Genomic DNA, 25005 nt, shown 5'->3' with positions numbered 1-25005 from the left:
ACCTTGGGCAAGTCACTTGACTTCTCTGTGCCTCATTTACCTCTTCGGTAAAATGGGGATTAAGACTGTGAGCCCCAATCCATTCAATCAGTGGTATTTACTGAGCAATTATGTGTGCAGAGCACTGAACTAAGTGTTTGGAAGAGGACAATACAAGGTAAATTGACCTTCAAACTAATTAGTTTGTATCCACCCTAGTGCTCAATACAGTGCCTGACACACGAAAAAGTGTGTAACAAATACCTTTAAAAAAAATAGAAAGCGGTTCTTGATCACAGGTGCTTAAACACTGATTTACTGTCTTTGGCACTTCAGTATTAGGTACTAATATTCACCAGATACTCTGCACTTATTACGCTTATTAGGGGACACATAGTTGGAGGGGTGTTAGGTTAACCTGACAAGATCCTAGCACTATTATCTTAGAGATTAATGTCCAGACCATATCGCTTAGTTCAGTGCTCTGCACAGAGACACTGCTTAAATACTCTTACTACTACAAAGCCGTAGTCAGTTTAAAGCCACAGGCATCCTCAAGGGGTTCCTTTTCATATCCATGAGAATAACAATAGGTTATTATTATGGATTTTATTAAGCATTTCCTGTTTTCCAAGCACTGTGTTAAGTGTTGGAGTAGGTACCTATTATCAGATTGGACACAGACCCGATCCCATATGGGTTCAAAATCTAAAAGGTATGGAGAGAAGATAATTTATCCCAATTTTGTAGAGAAGGAAACTGAGGCACAGAGAGGTTAAATGACTTCACCAAGGCCACACAGCAAGTCACTGGCAGAGCTGGGATCAGAACCCTCGTCTTCCGACTCCCACTCCTGTGTCCTTCCCACTAGACCACTGCCACTGCCTCCTAAGGTGGCCTTTCTGGGTATCTAGCTGACAGAGAAGACGCTTATTATAGGAACATCTGGGGAGAGACCAAGGAGGGGTAGGGCTTTTCAGCTGTGGCCGAGGCTAGGAATGCACCCTTCCCTCAGCATCATCATCAATCGTATTTATTGAGCGCTTACTATGTGCACAGCACTGTACTAAGTGCTTGCATAGGAGTGTCCACTCTTCATTTCAGAGAGAATCCCACAATGCCTTCATTCCCTTCCTCTGTGGGTCACAGCTGACCTGTCCTAAACTCATCATTCAGTGCTGGCTGCCCAGAATTGAGTTAATGAGTGTCTAGACCATTGGTAGGATTTGAACTCGCCTACAAGTAACTTGGATTACCATCAAGGTTACTCCCCTAGTTTAGACCCCAGGATCTAGAAGCAGAAAGCAGTGAAGCACATTCAAATTTACCTCCAAGTGAATTGGGTGACTACCCACCTTATTCTCCTAGGGTCGACGCCAGTCTCCAGCAGCAGCAAACCTGACCGATGAGAGGATAACTAGGAAGGGGATGGGAGAGTTTACCTGGAGTTGGAGCCACGGTGGGAGGTGGGCTTGGCATTAGGCCAACCGAGCCCGAAGGCTACGTGGAGTTTCCACAGGAAGAAATTAACCTGGGAGCGAGCGCATCCCGGGACATAACAGCGGGCGGATCAAGAGTGGAAGTGGGAAAGGAAGGATGTTAATAAATGAGGTTAGTAGGTCTGGTGGAGGAGTTAGGGGCCTAAAATGAGGAAAAACAAACAAGCAACCAGAGAGGGGTTACCCAGAGAAATCACTCTGCCAGCCTCCTGCTTGTGAGTCAGCAGCAGGGGAGGTCCCAGCCTTCACTGGGGAGAGGCTGATTAGGGATCAAACTCAGCTGCTCTGCTGTGCTCTGCTCTGCTGCCGTTCCTCCTGCTTCTCCTTCCAAACCCAAACTTCTGACTAGCAACTTCCCTGCCTCAGCTGGCTTCCAGCCTTCCCCGCTGAGCAGTGTGTCACCTCTCCTCCCTTCCTCCCCTTTCAGGGACTGGAGCCTCTGAATGGTATTGTGCTGAGGGAACTCTTCCTTCCCTCTGGTGTCTGTGGCACGATGCAACTCCTTCTGAAGCCCCTTCACCGGACAGCTATTTTTCTGCCTCTTTGTCTGCTCCTTCTGAAGGCTCTGCGGCTGGGGCACAGCTACCTTTACAACAACCGCTATGCTGGGTAAGTGGCTTTTGTTCCTCCTGCGGTTCCTATCCGAAGCGCTTGTTGTCCCTGCACACTCTGCTGATTTGGGTTCTCCTTCAGTGGAAAGAGCGTACGAAATGAAAAAGACCACCTCTGTCATTCATTCAGTCGCATTTATTGAGCACTTACTGTGCGCAAAGCACTGTACTAAGTGCTTGGGAGAGTACAATATTTGCTCCACCCCAGAGCTAGGAAACAGGTTACCTTTTCACGATGGCATTTCCCACTTGGGAGTTTTCAACCTGACTTAGGCTGCGATTCTGCTTGAACTGGATCGGAAATTGGCTGGGGTTACACTGAACCTGTCTGGTGGGATGGTCTGTCGGAGAATTCCCTACCTCCCCGTGGACTGTAACACAAATATAACTTTCCTTAGATGTGTGGAACAAGTCAGTATGTGTTTAGAAATTACCCCACCAGAGGGAAGAAACTAGGTAAGGTAAGAAACCGGGAGAATTTCCTTTAGAACCTGCAGGCGTGCCAATTAGCTAATGACAAGAATTTTCAAACTTCCATAAAGGGTCAGGCTCAAAGTAACGCGACCGGCTACGGTCACCGGAAGGCTGTAAGATCAGAGGGCCGTTTGTCAGAAATAGAAATCGAAGAAGGCAGAGCCGTTGGGATTTCCATTTAGGGTGAGGACTGTGGTTTGGTGTACTCCACTAAGTGGAAATGAGATTTGGGCGGCTTTGCTTGCAAGCACAGGCTGGGGAAAGGGTCCAGGGCGGAGATGTCTATTCCTTGACCTGTGTGCCCTGCGATGGCATCCAGGACATTTTTGAGCCTTGCCTGGGTTGACCCACCAGACTTTTCTTGAAGCTCCTAGATGTCTCCTTTTTATCTTTGCCTCTGTACCTCTTAAAAGGCTCAAATAATTTTGGAACGGGTATCAGTAGATGCACAATATCACTTCCACAATATCCAGATGAGACGTGCAATTTCTAAGCTGCGTGAAGCAGCGTGGCTCAGTGGGAAAAGCCCCGCCTTTGGAGGCAGAGGCCGTGGGTTCAAATCCCGGCTCCGCCACTTGGCAGCTGTGTGACTTTGGCCCAGTCACTTCTTTGTACATATTTATTACTCTATTTACTTTACTTGTACATATCTATTCCCTTTTAGACTGTGAGCCCACTGTTGGGTAGGGACTGTATATGCTGCCAACTTGTACTTCCCAAGCACTTAGTACAGTGCTCTGCACACAGTAAGCGCTCGATAAATATGATTGATTGATTGATTAAAATGCCAATTATTCCCAGTGAGAAGTATAATTCCTCCATCCAACATTGCAAGGGTAACAGCCCAGCAAATAGGATACAACTTCTGGTGCTCCCTTCAAGCATCCCAAAGAGGCACCTGGAAGTCCCCTGAACACCGTACTTCCCCCGAGCGACGTCTCCAAACATTTTGGAGGCTCTAGGGGTGGATGGATCCGGGGGACTCGGTAACGTGGTCCAGAACCTCTCACCTCCGAGTCCCCAGATGTAGCCAAAGAGGCTGGAGCTTACGATGGCTGTTCTGATGCCGAGAGTGCTGGTTTTCACATCAGGGAGAGGTTGTCGGCAACATCATTATTCCAGCCGGCAACCTCGGAAAATAAACCAGGGCACCCCCTCTGCCCAGCTCATCTAAACGACTCTTCCTTCGCCTTCTGCCATGCCCTCCACAAGGTTGGAAGGAAGTTTATTCTAGCCATAGCTGTATTCCATCACATTTATTGAGCGCTTACTCGGTACAGAGCACTGTACTAAGTTCTGTGGATAAAGGAAGAGGACTGTACCCGGCGATGAGATCCACTGTGTCTGAGTCTACTAAGCCCACATCGATCGATCATCGGTATTTGAGTGCTTACTCTGTTCTGAGCACTGTCCTAGGCGCTTGGGAGAGAATGACTCAGTACACATGCCACCGTTTGCGAGGGGGAGAGAACTTTTAGCCCCTATCACATTTGCTCATTTAGTCCTGCACAGACTCATTTTTCCCTCTATATTCCAAGCTAGAGTTCCTGCATCAGGTTAGCAAGTGTGAATCTGCAACCAGTCCCTGTCTTGTTCCGTCAGTGCAAAGGGGACGGGATCTAAGTCTCACTCTTTCCAACGTCAAAACACAGAAAACCCTTTAACGAAAGCAATGCTGGGACCCGGGGAGGGTTGGAATGTAATGATTGCAGTTTTCTCTTTGGCTGCTACATCATAATTCGTGCTCCAACAAATAAATAACCCAGTGCCTAAAGGCTCTTGAAAAAATGAAATGTGAAGCAGACCAAGCCAGGCTGGAAAAGGGAAGGTCCTGTCCGCCTCTCACGGTAAAAGGAGAGAGCTGGTTGGAAAATGAGAAAAATCAAAAGCTCGAGGGCCCCTCCTGCCTGAAATGGTATCGATCTAAACACTTTATTCATTGCGAGCTTTTGCACTTCTTTGTCCGGGACTGATAGGTGGCCTTTTGAGAACGACGTGTTTTTTATCATCTAACCTGCACTGTGAAAATTCAGCTCATTTTAGCGGGACTAACATCTGATGGAAGGGATCGGCAGGGGAACTGCTCGGAATTCATTTTTGCTTACACTTGTATATCTTCAAAACCAATCTTTTTTTAGAAAAATAACGTTGGGGACCAGTGCATTGGGTGCCACGGTGATGAGAGATCCTGGGCCTTATCTTTATTCACTGGATCTATTTAAACGTGACCATCCCTTGAGAATTTAGCCGCTTGGACATGCAGCGGGGAGCCTCGTCGAAGGGTCAGGAGAAAGGAAAACCCATGACTTTTTTCAGAAATAAAGCTAAATTGGGCTCCTCTGAATAGAAAGCAGCAAGGAATCGTACACGGGGTCCCAAAAGACGCTGAAGTTAGAATCGAGTGATGTGAGAAGAATGGGACAGTACTACAATACGGATTGAGAGAAGCAACTAAAGTTCATAAAGAATTCAATAAGAGGCCTGTAGAGGTGCTTGAGGAATGAGAAGCAGATTGTAGTGCTGACAAGGGAAATTAATTTGGGAACAGCATCGATTTGAAGATGAGAGGTGAGGCAAGGAGTCCAATAAGGATGAAGTATGAACTTCAATAGTGAAAATGGGAGAACGTCAGAGTTTAGATTGAGTTGCTTTATAATACCCACCAAGTGCTATATGTTGATTGAGTTGCTTTATAATACCCACCAAGCGCTATATGTTGAAGGATCTTGTGTTGTAACACATCCTCATCGGTATAAATACATAATTCTAACCTGACTCTTTACATCTATCTCTTTCCCAACCATAAGGGGAGAGATAGGGGCTTGACTGATAACACTTAGGAAAGAAAGAAGAGGGTTTAATTTTTTTTTTCTAGACTGGAAACTCCTTGTGAGCAGGGAACATATCTACCAACTCTGCGCTAATTATAGTGTTCAGTACACAGTAAGTGCTCAGTAAATAGCGATGATTTGTTGATGGGAGCCATCCTTCTGTTAATGGGGTGAAAACTATATAATGCTCAATGGCAGCAGGAGAGCAATAATAGATTTACCGAGGGCCTACTAGGTGTAGTGCACGAAGTCCTTTAACCCTAGAGAAATGAAGGGGGAGGTTTTCTAAAAGAGCCTTCTTGTAACTGTTCTATTAATAATATTGATTTTAATATAATATTAATATTAATATAATATTAATAATGTTATTGTTCTATTAATAATAATAATAATGATGGTATTGGTTAAGCACTTACCAAGTAATTTGTACTTCCCAAGCGCTTAGTACAGTGCTCTGCACATAGTAAGCGCTCAATAAATACGATTGATGATGATGATGATGATGATGTGCCAGGTACTGTTCTAAGCACTGGGGTGGATACAAGCATTGTGGCTTAGTGGAAAAAGCACAAGCTTGGGAGTCAGAGGTTGTGGGTTCTAATTCCGGCTCCGCCACTTGTCAGCTGTGTGACCTTGGGCAAGTCACTTAACTTCTCTGTGCCTGTTACTTCATCTGTAAAATGGGGATGAAGACTGTGAGCCCCACGTGGGACAACCTGATTTCCTTGTATCTACCTCAGTGCTTGGCACATAGTAACAAATACCAACATTATTATTATTATTATTATTACAAGCAAATAAGGTTAGACACAGTCCCGGTCCCACATGGGGTTCACGGGCTCAATTCCCATTTTACAGATGAGGTAACTGAGGCTCAGAGAAGTGAAGTGACTTGCCCAAGGTCACACAGCAGACAAGTGGTGCAGCCGGGGTTAGAACCCAGGTCCTTCCGACTCTCAGGCCCGTGCTCAGACCATGTTAATAGATTAATCTGTAGGTGGTAACCTTCTTGAGGGCAGGGAACGTGTCTTCCAAATCTGTTATATGGTTCTCTCCCAAGCACTTAGTACATTGCTCTGCACACAGAAGGAACTCAATAAATATGACTGGTGCTAAAAGAGATGGTATGTACTCACTTTTAGAGGCAACTTGTCCCAAACTCACCCTTCTCACTGTGCCTCGTTCTTGACTTTTTTTTTTTGATGGCATTTATTAAGCGCTTACTATGTGCAAAGCACTGTTCTAAGCGCTGGGGAAGTTACAAGGTGATCAGGTTGTCCCTCAGGGGGCTCACAGTCTTAATCCCCATTTTACAGATGAGGTAACTGAGGCACAGAGAAGTGAAGTGACTTGCCCAAAGTCACCCAGCTGACAATTGGCAGAGCCGGGATTTGAACCCATGACCTCTGACTCCAAAGCCTGGGCTCTTTCCACTCTCACCATTAGCTCACATACTTCCTCCTGCCTGGGATAATAATCATAACAATAATGGCATTTTTAGTGGTATTCGTTAAGCACTTACTATGTGCCAGGGACTGTAGTAAGCGTTGGGGTAAATAGAAGCTAATCAGATTGGATACAGTCCATTTCCTACATGCGGCTCACAGTCTTAATCCTCATTTTACAGACGAGGTAGAGAAGCAGCGTGGCTCAGTGGAAAGAGCACGGGCTTTGGAGTCAGGGGTCATGGGTTCGAATCCCGACTCCACCATATGTCTGCTGTGTGATCTTGGACAAGTCACTTAACATCTCTGGGCCTCAGTTACCTCATCTGGAAAATGGGGATTAAGACTGTGAGCCCCACATGGGACAACCTGATCACCCTGTATCCTTCCCAGCGCTTAGAACAGTGCTTTGCACATAGTAAGCGCTTAACAAAAGCCAATTATTATTATTATTATTATTATTTTACAGACGAGGTAACTAAGCCACAGACAAGTGAAGTGATTTGCCCAAGGTCACATGGCAGACAGGTGGCAGAGTCTGGATTAGAACCCAGGTCCTTCTAACTCCCACACCTGTGCTCTATCCACTAGGCCAAGGTTTTGCCAAGCACTGTTCTAAGTGCTGGGGTATATACAAGATAATCAGGTCAGATACAGGCCCTGTCCCAGAGAGGACTCACCACCTAATGGGGAGGGAGGACAGGCATTTAATCCCCATTTTACAGGTGATGAAATTGAGGCACAGAGAAGTTAAGCCACTCAGGAGACAAGTGGCAGAACCAGGATTAGAACCCAGGTCCTCCATCACCCAGGCGCAGGGTCTTTCCAATAGGCCAAGGTGCTTGTAGTAGTGCCTCTCCAATTAAATCTGCCCACTGTTGGGTAGGGACCGTCTCTATATGTTGCCAATTTGCACTTCCCAAAGCGCTTAGTACAGTGCTCTGCACATAGTAAGTGCTCAATAAATATGATTGATGATGATGATGATCTGCCAGACTATAGCTCTCTGCATCTCCCATACCCTTCTGTAATTCCATCTTCTCCAGGAGACTCCTTGATGAACTTTCCTTCTCTCTGGGTCCCATCCTCCCGACTATCATGTCAGCACTTTTGTTCGCGCCACTCTGTATACTGTATTATTTGAGCACATTTTCCTCCTTGTCTGATCACGATTTTGTCCGTCCCCACTGCAAGATTTTAAGCTCTTTATGTGCGGGGATTGTGTCTTCTTCTATTTTGACTCTCCCAGTAGTAATAACTGTGATATTTCCTTTCCCCCTCATCCCCCTCTCCATCCCCCGCATCTTACCTCCTTCCCTTCCCCACAGCACCTGTATATATGTATATATGTTTGTACATATTTATTACTCTATTTATTTATTTATTTATTTTACTTGTACATATCTATCCTATTTATTTTATTTTGTTAGTATGTTTGGTTTTGTTCTCTGTCTCCCCCTTTTAGACTGTGAGCCCACTGTTGGGTAGGGACTGTCTCTATATGTTGCCAATTTGTACTTCCCAAGCGCTTAGTACAGTGCTCTGCACATAGTAAGCGCTCAATAAATACGATTGATGATGATGATATTTGTGAAGCGCTTTCTGCGGGCCAAGTCCTTATCCCAGGTGTACTTCACAATGATGATGATGATGGCATTTGTTAAGCGCTTACTATGTGCAAAGCACTGTTCTCTAAGCGCTGGGGGGGGATACAATGTGATCAAGTTGTCCCGTGGGGGGCTCACAGTCCTAATCCCCATTTTTACAGATGAGGTAACTGAGGCCCAGAGAAGTTAAGTGACTTGCCCAAGGTCACGCAGCAGACTTGTGGTGGAGCGGGGATTCGAACTCATGACCTCTGACTCCAAAGCCCGGGCTCCTTCCGCTGAGCCACGCTGCTTCTCTATCAATCATATTTATTGAGCACTTACCGTGTGCAGAGCACTGTACTAAGCGCTTGGGAAGTACAACTTGGCAACATATAGAGACAGTCCCTACCCAACAGTGGGCTCACAGTCTAAAAGGGGGAGACACAGAACAAAACAAATTTTTAGTCCCCATTTTACAGATGAAGAAGCTGAGGCACAGGGGAAGTTCATTCACTCATTCATTCAATCATATTTATTGAGCGCTTACTGTGTGCAAAGCACTGTACCAAACTCTTGGGGGAGTAGAATATAACAGACACATTCCTGCCCGTAAAGAGCTCACACTCCAGAGCGGGAGACAAACATTCGCATTAAACGTTGTGCGGCTTAGAGGAAAGAACATGGGTTTTGGAGTCAGAAGTCTTGGGTTCTAATCCTAGCTCCGCCACTTGTCAGCTCTGTGACTCTGGGCAAGTCACGTAACTTCTCTGTGCCCCAGTTACCTCATCTATAAAATGGGGATTAAGACTGTGAGCACCCCGTGGGACAACCTGATCACCTTGTAACCTCCCCAGCGCTTAAAACAGTGCTTTACACATAGTAAGTGCTTAATAAATGCCATCATTCATTCAATCATATTTATTGAGCGCTTACTGTGTGCAGAGCACTGTACTAAACGCTTGGGAAGTACAAATTGGCAACATATAGAGACGGTCCCTACCCAACAGTGGGCTCACAGTCCAGAAGGGGGAGACAGGGAGCAAAACCAAACATATTAACAAAGGAAAATAAATAGAATAAATATGTACAAATAAAATAAATAGAGTAATAAATGCATACAAACATATATACATATATACAGGTGCTGTGGGGAGGGGAAGGAGGTGAGGCAGGGGGATTCATTCATTCACTCCATCGTATTTATTGAGTGCTGTGTGCAGAGCACTGTACTAAGCGCTTGGGAAGTACAAGTTGGCAACATATAGAGACAGTCCTTACCCAACAGTGGGCTCACAGTCTAGAAGGGGGAGACAGGGGACAAAACCAAACATATTAACAAAATAAAATAAATAGAATAAATTCATTCATTCAATCATATTTATTGACCGCTTACTGTGTGCAGAGCACTGTACTAAGTGCTTGGGAAGTACAAGTTGGCAACATATAGAGACGGTCCCTACCCGACAGTGGGCTCCCAGTCTAGAAGGGGGAGACGGAGAACAAAACCAAACATATTAACAAAATAAAATAAATAGACTAAATATGTACAAATAAAATAAATAGAGTAATAAATGCGTACAAACATATATACAGGTGCTGTGGGGAGGGGAAGGAGGTAAGGTGGGGGGATGGGGAGGGGAAAATAAATAGAGTAATAAATGCATACAAACATATACCTATATACAGGTGCTGTGGGGAGGGGAAGGAGGTAAGGCAGGGGGAGAGGAAGGAGGGGGCTCAGTCTGGGAAGGCCTCCTGGAGAAGGCATCATTATTGTTATTATTATTATTTTTTTAGACTGTGAGCCCATTGTTGGGTAGGGACTGTCTCTATATGTTGCCAACTTGTACTTCCCAGCGCTTAGTACAGTGCTCTGCACACAGTAAGCACTCAAATACGATTGATTGATTGATTATTAATCCTCATTTTACAGATGAGGTAACTGCAGCCCAGAGAAGTGACTTGCCCAAAGTCACCCAGCTGACAAGCGGCAGACCTGGGATTAGAACCCACGACCTCTGACTCTCAGAAAAGCTCGTTGTTTTGAGGGATCCTTTCCTTTTTTAGATAAGAAACGCCACGGGGCTGTGCTATCAATCAATCAGTCGTATTTATTGAGCGCTTACTGTGTGCAGAGCACTGGACTAAGCGCTTGGGAAGTACAAGTTGGCAACATCTAGAGACAGTCCCTACCCAACAGTGGGCTCACAGTCTAAAAGGGGGAGACGGAGAACCAAACCATCATCATCATCAATCGTATTTATTGAGCGCTTACTATGTGCAGAGCACTGTACTAAGCGCTTGGGAAGTACAAATTGGCAACATATAGAGACAGTCCCTACCCAACAGTGGGCTCACAGTCTAAAATGGGGAGACGGAGAACCAAACCAAACATACTAACAAAATAAAATAAATAGAATAGATATGTACAAGTAAAATAAATAGAGTAATAAACATGTACAAACATATATACAGGTGCTGTGGGGAAGGGAAGGAGGTAAGATGGGGGGATGGAGAGGGGGATGAGGGGGAGAGGAAGGAAGGGGCTCAGTCTGAGAACAAAACCAAACATACTAACAAAATAAAATAAATAGAATAGATATGTACAAGTAAAATAAATAAATAAATAAATAAATAGAGTAATAAATATGTACAAACATATATCCATATATACAGGTGCTGGGGGAAGGGAAGGAAGTAAGATAGGGGGATGGAGAGGAAGGAAGGGGCTCAGTCTGAGAACAAAACCAAACATACTAACAAAATAAAATAAATAGAATGGATATGTACAAGTAAAATAAATGAATAAATAGAGTAATAAATATGTACAAACATATATACATATATACAGGTGCTGTGGGGAAGGGAAGGAGGTAAGATGGGGGGGATGGAGAGGAAGGAAGGGGCTCAGTCTGAGAACAAAACCAAACATACTAACAAAATAAAATAAATAGAATGGATATGTACAAGTAAAATAAATCAATATTTATGCAGTGGGGTTTCCCTTCCTCCCTAGCCTGGCCTAGGGAGCAGCTGTGAGAAGCTGCTTGACCACACTCCCCCTTTACGCTTTGCCCCCTGGCGTGCGTGCGCGCTCCCGAGAGCGGAGCCCGGGGCTGAAATGCGCATGCGCAGCCGGCACGCGCGCGCGCCCCTCCTCGACGCCGTTCGGGGGTCACCGTCGGTCCATCCGGGAACCCGCCAGTTTAGCGCCGGCTTGGGTGGCGCCCCCTGCCGGCAGATGGGCTCACTAAGGTGAGCGCATGCGCACACGTGCCCGGAGGCCCGCCTGCCTGGGGGAGAACGTGTGAGGCGAAGCCCATGGTGGCGGCGGGGCCTGGTAGGAGAAGAGTTGGCAGTTATGGAGTTATTGAGTAATTATTATGTTGTTATATGTTATGTTATATGTTGTTATGTTGCCAATAAATACAATTGATTGATTGAAGAGGAGGAGCTCTTTAGACTGTGAGCCCACTGTTGGGTAGGGACCGTCTCTATATGTTGCCAATTTGTACTTCCCAAGCGCTTAGTACAGTGCTCTGCACACAGTAAGCGCTCAATAAATACGATTGATTGATTGATTGATTGAGCAAGCTAGCGCTCTTCCTCCCTTCAAGGCCCTACTGAGAGCTCACCTCCTCCAGGAGGCCTTCCCACACTGAGCCCCTTCCTTCCCCTCCCCCTCATCTCCCTCTCCATCCCCCTCATCTTACCTCCCCACAGCACCTGTATATATGTATATATGTTTGTACATATTTATTACTCTATTTATTTATTTATTTTACTTGTACATATCTATTCTATTTATTTTATTTTGTTAGTATGCTTGGTTTTGTTCTCTGTCTCCCCCTTTTAGACTGTGAGCCCACTGTTGGGTAGGGACTGTCTCTATACGTTGCCAACTTGTACTTCCCAAGCGCTTAGTATAGTGCTCTGCACACAGTAAGCGCTCAATAAATATGATTGATTGATTGAGCGAGCTAGCTCTCTTCCTCCCTTCAAGGCCCTACTGAGAGCTCACCTCCTCCAGGAGGCCTTCCCAGACTGAGCCCCTTCCTTCCTCTCCCCCTTGTTCCCCTCTCCATCCCCCTCATCTTACCTCCCCACAGCACCTGTATATATGTATATATGTTTGTACATATTTATTACTCTATTTTACTTGTACATATCTATCCTATTTATTTTATTTTGTTAGTATGTTTGGTTTTGTTCTCTGTCTCCCCCTTTTAGACTGTGAGCCCACTGTTGGGTAGGGACTATCTCTATATGTTGCCAACTTGTACTTCCCAAGCACTTAGTACAGTGCTCTGCACACAGTAAGTGCTCAATAAATACGATTGATTGATTGATTGATTGATTGAGGAGGAAGGTGACCCTGGCAGCCTGAGCGGTGGCACTTTCATTCGTTCAGTTGTATTTATTGAGCGCTTACTGTGTGCAGAGCACTGGATTAAGCGCTTGGGAAGCACAAGTTGGCAACATCTAGAGACGGTCCCTACCCAATAGCGGGCTCCAGCGGGGCTTCCTTACCTTCAATCAATCAATCAATCGTATTTATTGAGTGCTTACTGTGTGCAGAGCACTGTACTAAGCTCTTGGGAAGTACAAGTTGGCAACATATAGAGACAGTCCCTACCCAACAGTGGGCTCACAGTCTAGAAGGGGGAGAGACCTTCCTAACGCAACGGAGCCACCGCTGTAATCCAGCCCCGAGTAAGATAGCTGTCATTCAGTAGTATTTATTGTACATATTTGTACAATATACTTGTACATATTTACCATTCTATTTATTTTATTTGGTTCATATGTTTTGTTTTGTCATCTGTCTCCCCCTCCTAGACTGTGAGCCCGTTGTTGGATAGGGACCGTCTCTATATGTTGCCAACCTGGACTTCCCAAGCACTTAGTACAGTGCTCTGCACACAGTAAGCGCTCAATAATTATGATTCAATGAATGAATGAGTGAACCTTATTAACCCCCATGCTATCCATCTTCTTGCCAGTGATTAGCATCAAACAGAAAGTCCTTACCATTGGCTTTAAAGAACTCAATTACCTTGCCCCCACCTATCTTTCCTTGCTGATTTCCTTCTACAGTGCTCTGCACATAGTAAGCGCTCAATAAATACGATTGATTGATTGATTCTACAATGCAGCACACTCCCTTTGCTCCTCTACGGCCAACCTTCTCAGTTGTACCTTGATCTCATCCAGTTAAGGTAAATAGAGTGATGACTCCTTTGGATGATTTGGTCCACAAAAATTTGACAAATGACAGAGCAGAGAAGAACACAAACCTTTTGTCTGCCCTTTATTGGCTATAAAAGAGGAATGTGAAAAGAATTCCTCATGCTGACACCTGTGGGTGTGAAAGTTTATTACTCTATTTATTTTACTTGTACATATCTATTCTATTTTATTTTGTTAATATGTTTGGTTTTGTTCTGTCTCCCCCTTTTAGACTGTGAGCCCACTGTTGGGTAGGGACTGTTTCTATATGTTACCAGCTTGTACTTCCCAAGTGCTTAGTACAGTGCTCTACACATAGTAAGCGCTCAATAAATATGATTGATTGATTGATTGATTGATTCCCCCACCCTCATGCCAGTTTCTCCTTGTCCAGCGTTAATCTGTGGATGTGACCTCTGGGCATTTGATAGTTGCCCCACCTTCAACCCCACAGCACTTTTGTTTAGATCTTTAGATTATATTCAGTTCTTAGAACAGTGCTTGGCACATAATAAGCGCCTAACATGCCATTATTATTATTATTATTATTATTATTATAAATCATGTATATATAGATCACTATATTTAGACCTTAAACTTGTTCTGGGCAGGAAGTGTGTCTGCCAGTTCTGTTGTAGCGTACTCTCCCAAGCACTTAGTACAGTGCTGTGCAACTAGTACATGGCTCAATAAAGAGCATTGATAATGTCTGAAATTCTAGAGATTTACTGGTCTTGCTGTTTAAGAACTTCATTAGCCAAGTCATCAGATGGGGAAGACAATGAGTTGGGAAGAGGGGAGAGGTAGGTGTATTTCTGGTTGTCATGCTAACTCTTTCCTTGCCACAAGCCTGGCCTAAGGAAAAAGGATGAGGAACAACCCATATCTTCTACTCCACCCCAGCCCACACACTTCAGTATTTACCGAGCCATAAATCTGCTCAGAGTACCGTAAGAGCAACGGTGGATACAATTGAGTTGGTTCAACGTGATTCCTGCACTCAGAGAGCTTTCAGTCTAATGGGAAAGACAGAAACCAAAATAAATTACAGGTAGTACTATTGTAAGAAATTACAGCCATTATGGCCTAATAGAGTATGGACCTTGGTGTCAGAAGGACCTTGGTTCTAATACTGGCTTTGCTACTTCTCGTCTGTGTGACCTTGGGCAAGTCTCTTAACCTCTCTGTGCCTGAGTTACCTCATCTATAAAATGGGGCTTAAGGCTGTGAGCCCCATGTAGGACACGGACTGTGTCCAACCTGATTATCTTGTATCTACCCCAGTGCTTAGAAGAGTGCCTGACACATAATAATCACTTAAATATCATTAAAAAAAATTAATTGTATTTATAGATTGTTTACTGTGGGCTGGGCATGGGAGAGTACAACACAACAATAAAACAGATACATTCCCTGCCCACAACAAGCTTACAGTGTAAAGGGGGAGACAGATATTAATATAAATGAATGAATTACAGAGATGTCTGTAGGTGTTGTGGGGCTGGGGCAGGATGATGAATAAAGGGAGCAAGTCGGAATGATGCCAAAGGGAGTGGGAAAAGAGGAAATGGCTTAGTCTGGGAAGGACTTTTTGAGGAAATGTGCCTTCAATAAGACTTCGAAGGTGGGGAGAGGAATTGTCTGTCAGGTTTGAAAGGGGAGGGCATTCCAGGCCGGAGGCAGGATGTGGATGAGAGGTCATTGGAGAGGTAAATGAGATTTTAGGGTACAGTAAGTAGGTTGGCATTAGAGGAGTAAAGTGTATGGGACGGGTTGTAATTAATAGGAGAGTAGCAAGGTAAGGAGGGAGGGGACCAGGTGATGGAGTGCTTCAAACCCGATGATAAGGAGTTTCTGTTTAATGCAGGGGTAGATGGGCAACCACTGGAGGTTCTTGAGGAATGAAGAGACACAGTCAATCAGTTGTATTTATCGAGCACTTACTGCATGCAGAACACTGAATAAAGCGCTTAGGAGAGTATAATATAATGGACACCTTCCCTGCCCACAACAAACTTACGGTCTAGAGAGAGCTGCAAGGCAGGTATGTTATGAAAACTCATACAAACACAGATAAAAATCTCACTGAAACCGTTTCTTTGTCCCCAGAATGGCAAAGTTGGTTTGGAGGTTTGGTTGCTGTGTTCGTGAAGTGGATGCAGGATAGCCAGTGTTACCGCAGCAAGCGTGGCAGTGGTTTGGGCTGCAGAGCCATTTAACTGGGGTTAGTAAATTTCTGAGGACCACACTGATAACATATGCGATGTTCACAAGACCTGTCAAGAAAATTCTTAGTGTATGAAAAAGGCTGCGCATCATTTCTTCAGAAATGTATAGTATTTCCCTTCATGCGAGAAGAAGACCCCACTAGAGGTGAAATTAATTTATTTGTGGCTGAAAAGGCCAGTGTGGAATCCCCAGTCCTGACCATATTCTGTGGACTATTCTACATATCTATTCTATTTATTTTATTTTGTTATTTTGTAAGTATGTTTTGTTTTGTTAGTATATTTTGTTATTTTGTTAGTATGTTGGTTTTGTCTCCCCCTTTTAGACTGTGAGCCCACTGTTGGGTAGGGACTGTCTTTATATGTTGCCAATTTGTACTTCCCAAGCGCTGAGTACAGTGCTCTGCACACAGTAAGCGCTCAATAAATACGATTGATGATGATGATGATGACACACAAGGTTGTCTTCTGCTGTAACTATATATTGATGGTATTTGTTAAGCCCTCACTATGTACCAAGCACTGTTCTGTATGTTTGCAGCATGTGGGGTTGTTCTTGTTTTCGCTTCCTTTTCACACCATCTTGTGATTTGGGGGTTTTTTTAATGGTATTTAAGAGCTTACTATGTGCCAGGCACTTTATTAAGCGCTGTGGTAAGTACCAGCTAATTAGGTTGGACACAGTCCATGTCCCAAATGGGGCTCACAATCAATCCCCATTTTACAGATGAGGTAACAGGCTCAGAGACATCAAGTGACTTGCCTAAGGTCACACAGCAGACAAGTGGCGGTGCTGGGATTAGAACCCAGGTCCTTTTGTCTCCCAGGCTTGTGCTCTTTCCACTCGGCCACACTACGTTTTTATGTATGCTTCTGTTCAGAAAGTACCATTCCTTCCTTAATTGCAGTGAGCCAGTCTGGTGTATCTGTAGCATTTGACTTCCATTCCCCAGCTGAGATGCAGCATTGTCTAAGGCAAAGCCCTCACACGTGTTGATGGACTTGATACACCTATCCCGCCTCCACCAATTGTCAGCTGTGTGACTTTGGGCAAGTCACTTCACTTCTCTGTGCCTCAGTGGCCTCATCTGTAAAATGGGGATTAAGACTGTGAGCCCTACGTGGGACAACCTGATCACCTTGTAACCTCCCCAGCACTTAGAACAGTGCTTTGTGCATAGTAAGCACTTAATAAATGCTATTATTATTATTACTATTATTACTCTCATCCACAATAAAGAAGTATCATTCAATCTTATTTAAGGAGCAGCCTGGGAGTCAGAAGGACCTGGGTTCTAATTCCGGATCCGCCACTTGTCCGATTTATGGCCTTGGGCAAGGCACTTAACTTCTCTCTGTGCCTCAGTCACCTCATCTGTAAAATAAGGATTGAGACTGTGAGCCCCATGTGGGACAGGGACTGTGACCAACCTGATTTGCTTGTACAGTGCTTGGCACATAGTAAGCGCTTAACAGACACCATCATTATTATCCCGGTGCTTTGAACAGTGCCTAGCACATAGTAAATGCTCAACAAATACCAAAATTATTGTTGTTATTATTGCTTACTCTGCTCAGAGCACTCTACTAAGTGCTTGGGAGAGTATAATACAACAGAGTTAACAGGTGGAGACAGACATTGACATAGATCACAGATACATTACAGATATGTACTTAATCATATTTATTGAGGGCTCGAGTCATAAGGAGACTCCCCCTCGTCCCCCTCTCCATCCCCCCATCTTACCTCCTTCCATTCCCCACAGCACCTGTATATATGTATATATGGTTGTACATATTTATTACTCTATTTATTTATTTATTTATTTTACTTGTACATATCTATCCTATTTGTTTTATTTTGTTGGTATGTTTGGTTTTGTTCTCTGTCTCCCCCTTTTAGACTGTGAGCCCACTGTTGGGTAGGGACTGTCTCTATGTGTTGCCAATTTGTACTTCCCAAGCGCTTAGTACAGTGCTCTGCACATAGTAAGCGCTCAATAAATACGATTGATGATGATGATGATGATGAAGGAGAAGCAGCATGGTGAGGTGGATAGAGCACACATCTGGAAGTCAGAAGGTCATGGGTTCTAATCCTGGCTCAGCTGCTTTTCTGTTCTGTGACCTTGGGCAAGTCCCTTCACTTCTCTGGGCCTCAGTTACCTCATCTGTAAAATGGGGATTAAGACTGTGAGCCCCATGTACGACAGGAACTGCCCAATCCGACTTGCTCAAATCCACCCCAGTGCCCGGCACTTAGAGCTTAACAAATACTATAATTATTATTACTATTTCCAACACTGCCAGTCAGGCTGGCGTCGTCAGGTGGGTGGTCTTTGATTCCCAAACTAACTGAAAAAGGGGACCACAAGCACGAGTCACTCTCCTCTCCACCCCCACAAGGTTGGTTTCTTTTTCCGGGGGAAGATGGCACAGCTTGTATAAACGACCAGAGCTCAAACTTCAATCTGCGGCAACCGAATAACAGAGCAAGACAGCCAAGTTGAGAGGGAGCAGTGTGGAGGGCTCGAGACAAAACCAAATGGCATGTGTGGTATTTATCTTCAGACTCCATGGCAGTAAAATACCAGATGTCACACAACAAAGGCAGACAGAACCGTGGAGAGCAAGAGGCCAGTTGGAGTGCCGAACTGTAGCCGTTCTCCTGTGCCTATAAAAAAAACGATCTTAGCCTAATGAACCCCACGTCCTCAGGCGTGGTTGGATGCAGGATTTATTCTCCGGCGCGCATTAGACTTTTTTTCAAAAGTTATTTTAATGATTTTTGTGACAGAGGCGGAAATGTGGTTGGGGAGACTACGAAGTCGTCGCAGCTGGAACCTGTTAAATTCAAAGAACCGAGGACCTTGTTTCGAATTGGGGGGGCGTTTGTCCAGTTTTATTCTGGACAATCCGATTTCCATCTGGTCAGTACCCTGTCTGGTCCTGATCTGGCCCCGATATTTTCATTTCAGGGCCCAGCTGCCTTCAGCCTCTGCTCCAGCTATAAAATTTCTCATCCTGGATGCAGTACCCTTGTTCACAGGGACATGGGAAGTTGAACGCAAAGACTAAAGCAAATGGTGGGGGGGTCTGGAGACACCCCAGAAAAACAGTTTAGGTCTGAATGGCTTTGGACAAAATGGTGCACACGACCGCATGGCATTGCATTGCACACCCAAAGTAACGCCCATGACATCGCCACGTGGGTCGGTGTGAGAGGTTTCCACAAGGGCCACCCTCTTTATCAATAATAGTAATAATAATTATGGTACTTTTTAAGTGTTTAGTATGTTCCAAGCACTGGAGTAGACATGTCAGTCAGGTTGGACACAGTCCCTGTCCCTCCTGGGGCTCACGCTCTTAATCCCCATTTTTACAGATGAGGTAACAAGCCCGGTGAAGTGACTTGCCCAAGGTCACACAGCAGACAAGTGGCAGGTCTGAGTTGATAAGGCAGGTCCTTCAGATTCCTAGGCCCACGCTCTATCCACTAAGTCAAGCTGCTTCTCTACGAAGCCATGCTGCTTAGTAGATAGACACACATTATTAGAGAGTCAGATGACCGGGTTGAGGTGGATTTTTCCCCCCTCTCCATGCCCTGAAAAGAGCACATCACCCATCCAGAATCACCCTGGGATATCCAAGCAGGGTTTAGGTTGGGTTGAGGTGGATTTTTCCCCCTCTCCATGCCCTGAAAAGAGCACATCACCCATCCAGAATCACCCTGGGATATCCAAGCAGGGTTTAGGTTGCGTTGAGGTGGATTTTTCCCCCTCTCCATGCCCTGAAAAGAGCACATCACCCATCCAGAATCACCCTGGGATATCCAAGCAGGGTTTAGGTTTGGACTCTGGTCTAACAACTACTAGGGCCATCATCATCATCATCATCAATCGTATTTACTGAGCGCTTACTATGTGCAGAGCACTGTACTAAGCGCTTGGGAAGTACAAATTGGCAACATATAGAGACAGTCCCTACCCAACAGTGGGCTCACAGTCTAAAAGGGGGAGACAGAGAACAGAACCAAACATACTAACAAAATAAAATAAATAGAATAGATATGTACAAGTAAAATAAATAAATAGAGTACAAGAGATACAAGATAGAGAGAAGCAGCGTGACTTACTACTAGGGTCATATCAGGCCAGCCAGCACTGAGTTGGAGCAACACAGAACTGTGATTATGAAGTGAAATGAACCCTCAATTGTCCAACATGATTTTTACCTTCAGGTTCCCTTCTTGAGAAAACAATGACCAGAAAAAGCAGAGAATGATAAGCACCCAGTGGATAAACCGGGTTTGTTTAGGAAAGTACCATGCCGGTGGTTAGCTTGGGTGAAGGCAAACAAAACAAAACACTCTTTAACCATCAACTAACAGAGCCACATTCTTAGACTGTGGAAGAGCTTGCAATTAGTCCTAGTTGGAGTTTGCACTGTAGAAGTGCAGGTGGCTGGGACCCTGAAATGAAGTGGAGGGCAGTTTCGAAGCCCTTGAAAAACGGACAAAAGCCCCATTACCTTAAAAGGGCTTTGTTTGTGGATTTCAATCTGTGACCTTTGGACATTTGACATTCCACCCAACCCCACAGCACTTATGGACATATCTTTAAATTACATATTATAAATTATTTATTCACATTAGCATCCGTCTCCCCCTCTAGACTGTAAGCCCTTTATGGGTAGGGAAAGTGTCTGCTAATTGCGTTGTATTATACTCTCCCAAGTACTTAGTACGGTGCTCAGCATTATACTCTCCCAAGTACTTAGTACAGTGCTCAGCACATAGTAAGCTGGCTCAGTGGAAAGAGCACGGGCTTTGGAGTCAGAGGCCATGGGTTCAAATCCCAGCTCCGCCACTTGTCAGCTGTGTGACCACTTCACTTCTCTGGGCCTCAGTTCCCTCATCTGTAAAATGGAGATGAAGACTGTGAGCCCCTTGTGGGACAACCTGATTACCTTGTATCTACCCCAGCGCTTAGAACAGTGCTTTGCACATAGTAAGCGCTTAACAAATACCAACATTATAATTATTTATTTAAGCTCCCGATAAATACGATCGGTATAAAGGGTGAGACTGGATATGTCCTCTCCTAGCCTTTCCAATCCACTCCTACCCATGATGATGGTGGTGTTGGTAGTAGTAGTAGCAGTATGTACTGATTACTCGCTGGTTGCAAGCACTATATTAAGTGCCTCGGAAACTAGAGCGCAGAAGAGGCACATTCCCTGCCTGCAAGGATCTTATGTAAAAGTTTTGGTAGGTAGAATAATAAAAATACAGAATTGAATAAACACATACCCAATCTTGGCACTCATTAACAAATGAATAAGTATGTGAAATGGCTGGTGAATTTGTACAGTTTGAGGTGTTGGCGATTCAGTGGGGAAGGCTTGTTGGAGGGGGTGGTATTTTGGGGGGGTTTCAAATATGGGGAAAGCTCTGAGTTGATGGATTTGGGGAAGGATTTAGCCAGGGGAGCAACAGCCTAAAGGTGAGGAGATGATTCGTAGAGTGGGAAGAAGAGGGACAGGAGCAGATCAGTAGCCCAGTTCAATATCACCATGCTTTTGGGGTAAGATACCCCACTTATCAAACAGTAATTGAGCATTTACTGTGTTCAGAAAACTGATACCTTTGTATCACTCTAAGCGCTTGACAGTATTCTGAGTATCCTACTACTCCAAATCTTTGATTTTGTACTGAGCCTCAGTACACCTCATGAAGTGGAATTTTGCCCCTAAGTGATTTACCACAGACACTGACTCTGATGTGAACTCCAAAACAAGTACACATCCAGGTTTGTGGGTATGTGGACTTCCCCATTAAGGCAGCCATAGTTATTAAAATAATTGCAAACTCCAAAAGAGGCATTGCGTTTTGGTGTAATGACCAAGTGTTTTGCCACGTAATTGTCATCAAGAGCCTAATTAGATGAGCAGAGTTTATTATCCGGTGGGTTAATTTAATGCTTAATCTGGGGGATAAACACAGCTGGAGTGTGTGTGTATAGCTAGAACACTGGGCGTGCCCAGAGTGGCAAGGTCTGCAGAAGCATAGTAACTTAGAAACACAGTCTTTTAGACTGGGAGCCCACTGTTGGGTAGGGACTGTCTCTATATGTTGCCAATTTGTACTTCCCAAGCGCTTAGTACAGTGCTCTGCACATAGTAAGTGCTCAATAAATACAATTGATGATAGTAACTTGTAACATAGTAACAGAGAGAAGCAGTGTGGCCTAGTGGAAAGAGTACGGGCCTGGAAATCGGAAGGACCTTGGTTCTAATCCCGGCTCTGCCATTTGTCTGCTGTGTGACCTTGGGCAAGTCACTTCACTTCTCTGTGCTTCAGTTACCTCATCTGTAAAATGGGGATCAAAACTGAGCCCCATGTGGGACCTGGTCTGTGTCCAACCTTGTTTCTATCCAGGACTTAGTATGGTGCCTGGCACTCAGAAGTGCTCAATAAATACCCTAAAAAAATCCAACTTTCCAGATGTTTCTTTATCATCACTTCTAAAAATCGGAGGGCTGGGCTGGATGGGGGCCTCGTGTCTCCCCTCTTGTTGTTTGTACTTTATTCATTCAATCGTATTTACTGAGCGCTTACCGTGTGCAGAGCGCTTGGGAAGTGCAAGTCGGTAGCATATAGAGACGGTCCCTACCCAACAACGGGACCTAAACTTTAGGGATACGGCGACCTACATCTTTCCTGATTGAGAAAAGAGCTTCCCAAGACTTGTGGCAGAAAGGCAGGGTGGGTGGGAGGGGGTTAGAACAGTGTAAATCTTGACTGAAAGCAGTGGGTAGGACTGGGGAGACTTTGATGAAATATTAGTGGTCACAAGGATGAAGTGAGTTCTGTGTTTAAGCTCTTTGTGGGCAGGAAACATGTTTGTTTATTGGGTGGTTTGGTTTTTTTTTTTGGCGGGGAGGTTTAATGTTAGTTCAGTACTTCAGGCTTGGGTAGATCATCATCCATCGTATTTATTGAGCGCTTACTGTGTGCAGAGCACTGTACTAAGCGCTTCGGAAGTACAAGTTGGCAACATACAGAGACAGTCCCTACCCAACAGAGGGCTCACAGTCTAAAAGGGGGGGACAGAGAACAAAACCAAACATACTAACAAAATGAAATAAATAGAATAGATATGTACAAGTAAAATAAGTAGAGTACAAGAGATACAAGATAGAGAGAAGCAGCGGGACTTAGTAGAAAGAGCCCAGGCTTGGGAGTCTGAGGACGTGGGTTCTAAGTCTGGCTCCACCACTCGTCTGCTGTGTGACCTTGGGCAAGCTGCTTAACTTCCCTGTGCCTCAGCTACCTCATCTGTAAAATGGGGATTAAGACTGTGAGCCTCACATGGAACAACTGGATTACCTTGTATTTACCTCAGAGCTTAGAACAGGGCTTGGCACATAGCACTTAAATTCCATAATCATCATCATCATTACAAGCTAGTCAGGTTAGGCATAGTCTATGTCCCACATGGGGGCTCACAGTCTTAATCCCCATTTTACAGATGAGGGAATTGAGGGGCAGAGAAGTGAAGTGACTTGCCCAAAGCCACACAGCAGACAAGTGGTGGAGCTGGGATTAGCGTGGCTCAGTGGAGAAGAGCCCGGGCTTTGGAGTCAGAGGTCATGGGCTCAAACCCCGGCTCTGCCAATTGTCAGCTGTGTGACTTTGGGCAAGTCACTTAACTCCTCTGGGCCTCAGTTACCTCATCTGTAAAATGGGGATTGAGACTGTGAGCCCCACGTGGGACAACCTGATCACCTTGTAACATCCCCAGCGCTTAGAACAGTGCTTTGCACATAGTAAGTGCTTAATAAATGCCATTATTATTATTATTATTATTAGAACCCAGGTTCTCTGGCTCCCGGACCTGTGCTTATCCACTAGGCCGCAGGTCTTCCAACTCGGTTTTATTGCACTTTCCCAAGTATAAGAAATAACAGGGGAGCACAGAGGTGTTCTGTTCTTTGGCCATTACCCTGTCAGCTGTTAAGCATCTCTCAGTGGAGACGTCCTGGATACAAGGAAAGTGCCTAACTTCCCCTCTAGACTGTAACCTCATTATGGGCAGGGAACATTTCTGCTAATTCCGCTGTACTATACTCTCCCAAGAGCCTAGTACTGTGTTCTGCACATAGTCTCAATAAATACCATTGATCAATTGGCTAGTGAGTGACCATGCGTAGCTGGAGAGATTGATTTGGGCATCACCCATTTAGCTGAAGCCATACAGGTTGATGAATTCCTCGAGAGACTGAATATAAAGGGAGAAGAGGAAAATACCTGCGTGCTATAGGAGGGTTCCTTTGCCACTTGAATTAATAATAATTATTATAATAGCTATTATAATAATCATTATTATTGTACTTGTTAAGCACTTACTACATGCCAAGCACTGTTCTAAGTGCTGGGGTAGATAAAAGTTAATCAGGTTGGACCCAGTCTCACACTCTAATCCCCATTTTACAGATGAGGTAATTGAGGCCCAGAGAAGTGAAGTAACTTGCCCAAGGTCACACAGCAGACATGTGCCAGAGGCAGGATTAGAACCCAGGTCCTTCTGGCACCCAGGCCCATGCTATATCCACTAACTGATGCTGCATGTCCTCTGGATGCCTTTCCCTATTTATATTTAAATGAGAGTATGCTTTTCAAATCTCCATGTGAACTCTCTGCAAACTTTATAATGAGATGAGTCATTTTAAAGTAACAGTTTTTGAAATTATGACGATTTTAATTTTGTGATTTGGTTACGTTTAAAGACAAGGATTAAGGCTTCCATAACTAGCTGTTTCGCCAATCTCTGGATTTCTCACCTAGTAACCTAGTACTGGTTCTGAAAAGACGAAGCTGAAAGTGTATCCCCTGTAGCTCTCTGTACTACAAGTAGTAAACCAGAAACATATACAGTCTAAGGATAATTTGATAAAGAAAGTGAAAGCCTATGGGATCATTTAGGCCGTATAGTATGGCGGTTGGATCATCTCTTTTCATTATTAGATTTTTTAAAAAAGGATTTATTTGGCCACTCTAGAAAGCTTTGGAAGTATTCACCATATCAAGTGTCTAGGTTGTAAATTGAATTCATAAAT

At 44.5% G+C, this 25005-nt stretch overlaps 1 protein-coding gene across 1 annotated transcript in view; it reads left to right on the top strand.

Moving 5' to 3' along the window:
* Positions 1 to 1971: 1971 nt before the first annotated feature.
* CPA6 (carboxypeptidase A6) overlaps positions 1972 to 25005 on the top strand; it is a 141282-nt gene continuing 118248 nt past the window's right edge. Inside the window, exon 1 of the mRNA XM_038766731.1 lies at positions 1972 to 2087. Coding sequence (XP_038622659.1) covers positions 1972 to 2087 — 116 coding nt within the window. The remainder of the gene's footprint in view (positions 2088 to 25005) is intronic.

Source organism: Tachyglossus aculeatus, chromosome 25 (genome assembly GCF_015852505.1).
Source record: "Tachyglossus aculeatus isolate mTacAcu1 chromosome 25, mTacAcu1.pri, whole genome shotgun sequence".
In the NCBI taxonomy this organism is placed as follows: domain Eukaryota; kingdom Metazoa; phylum Chordata; class Mammalia; order Monotremata; family Tachyglossidae; genus Tachyglossus; species Tachyglossus aculeatus.
Note: the sequence above shows the minus strand (reverse complement) of the source record. Positions and strands in the feature narration are given on the sequence as shown.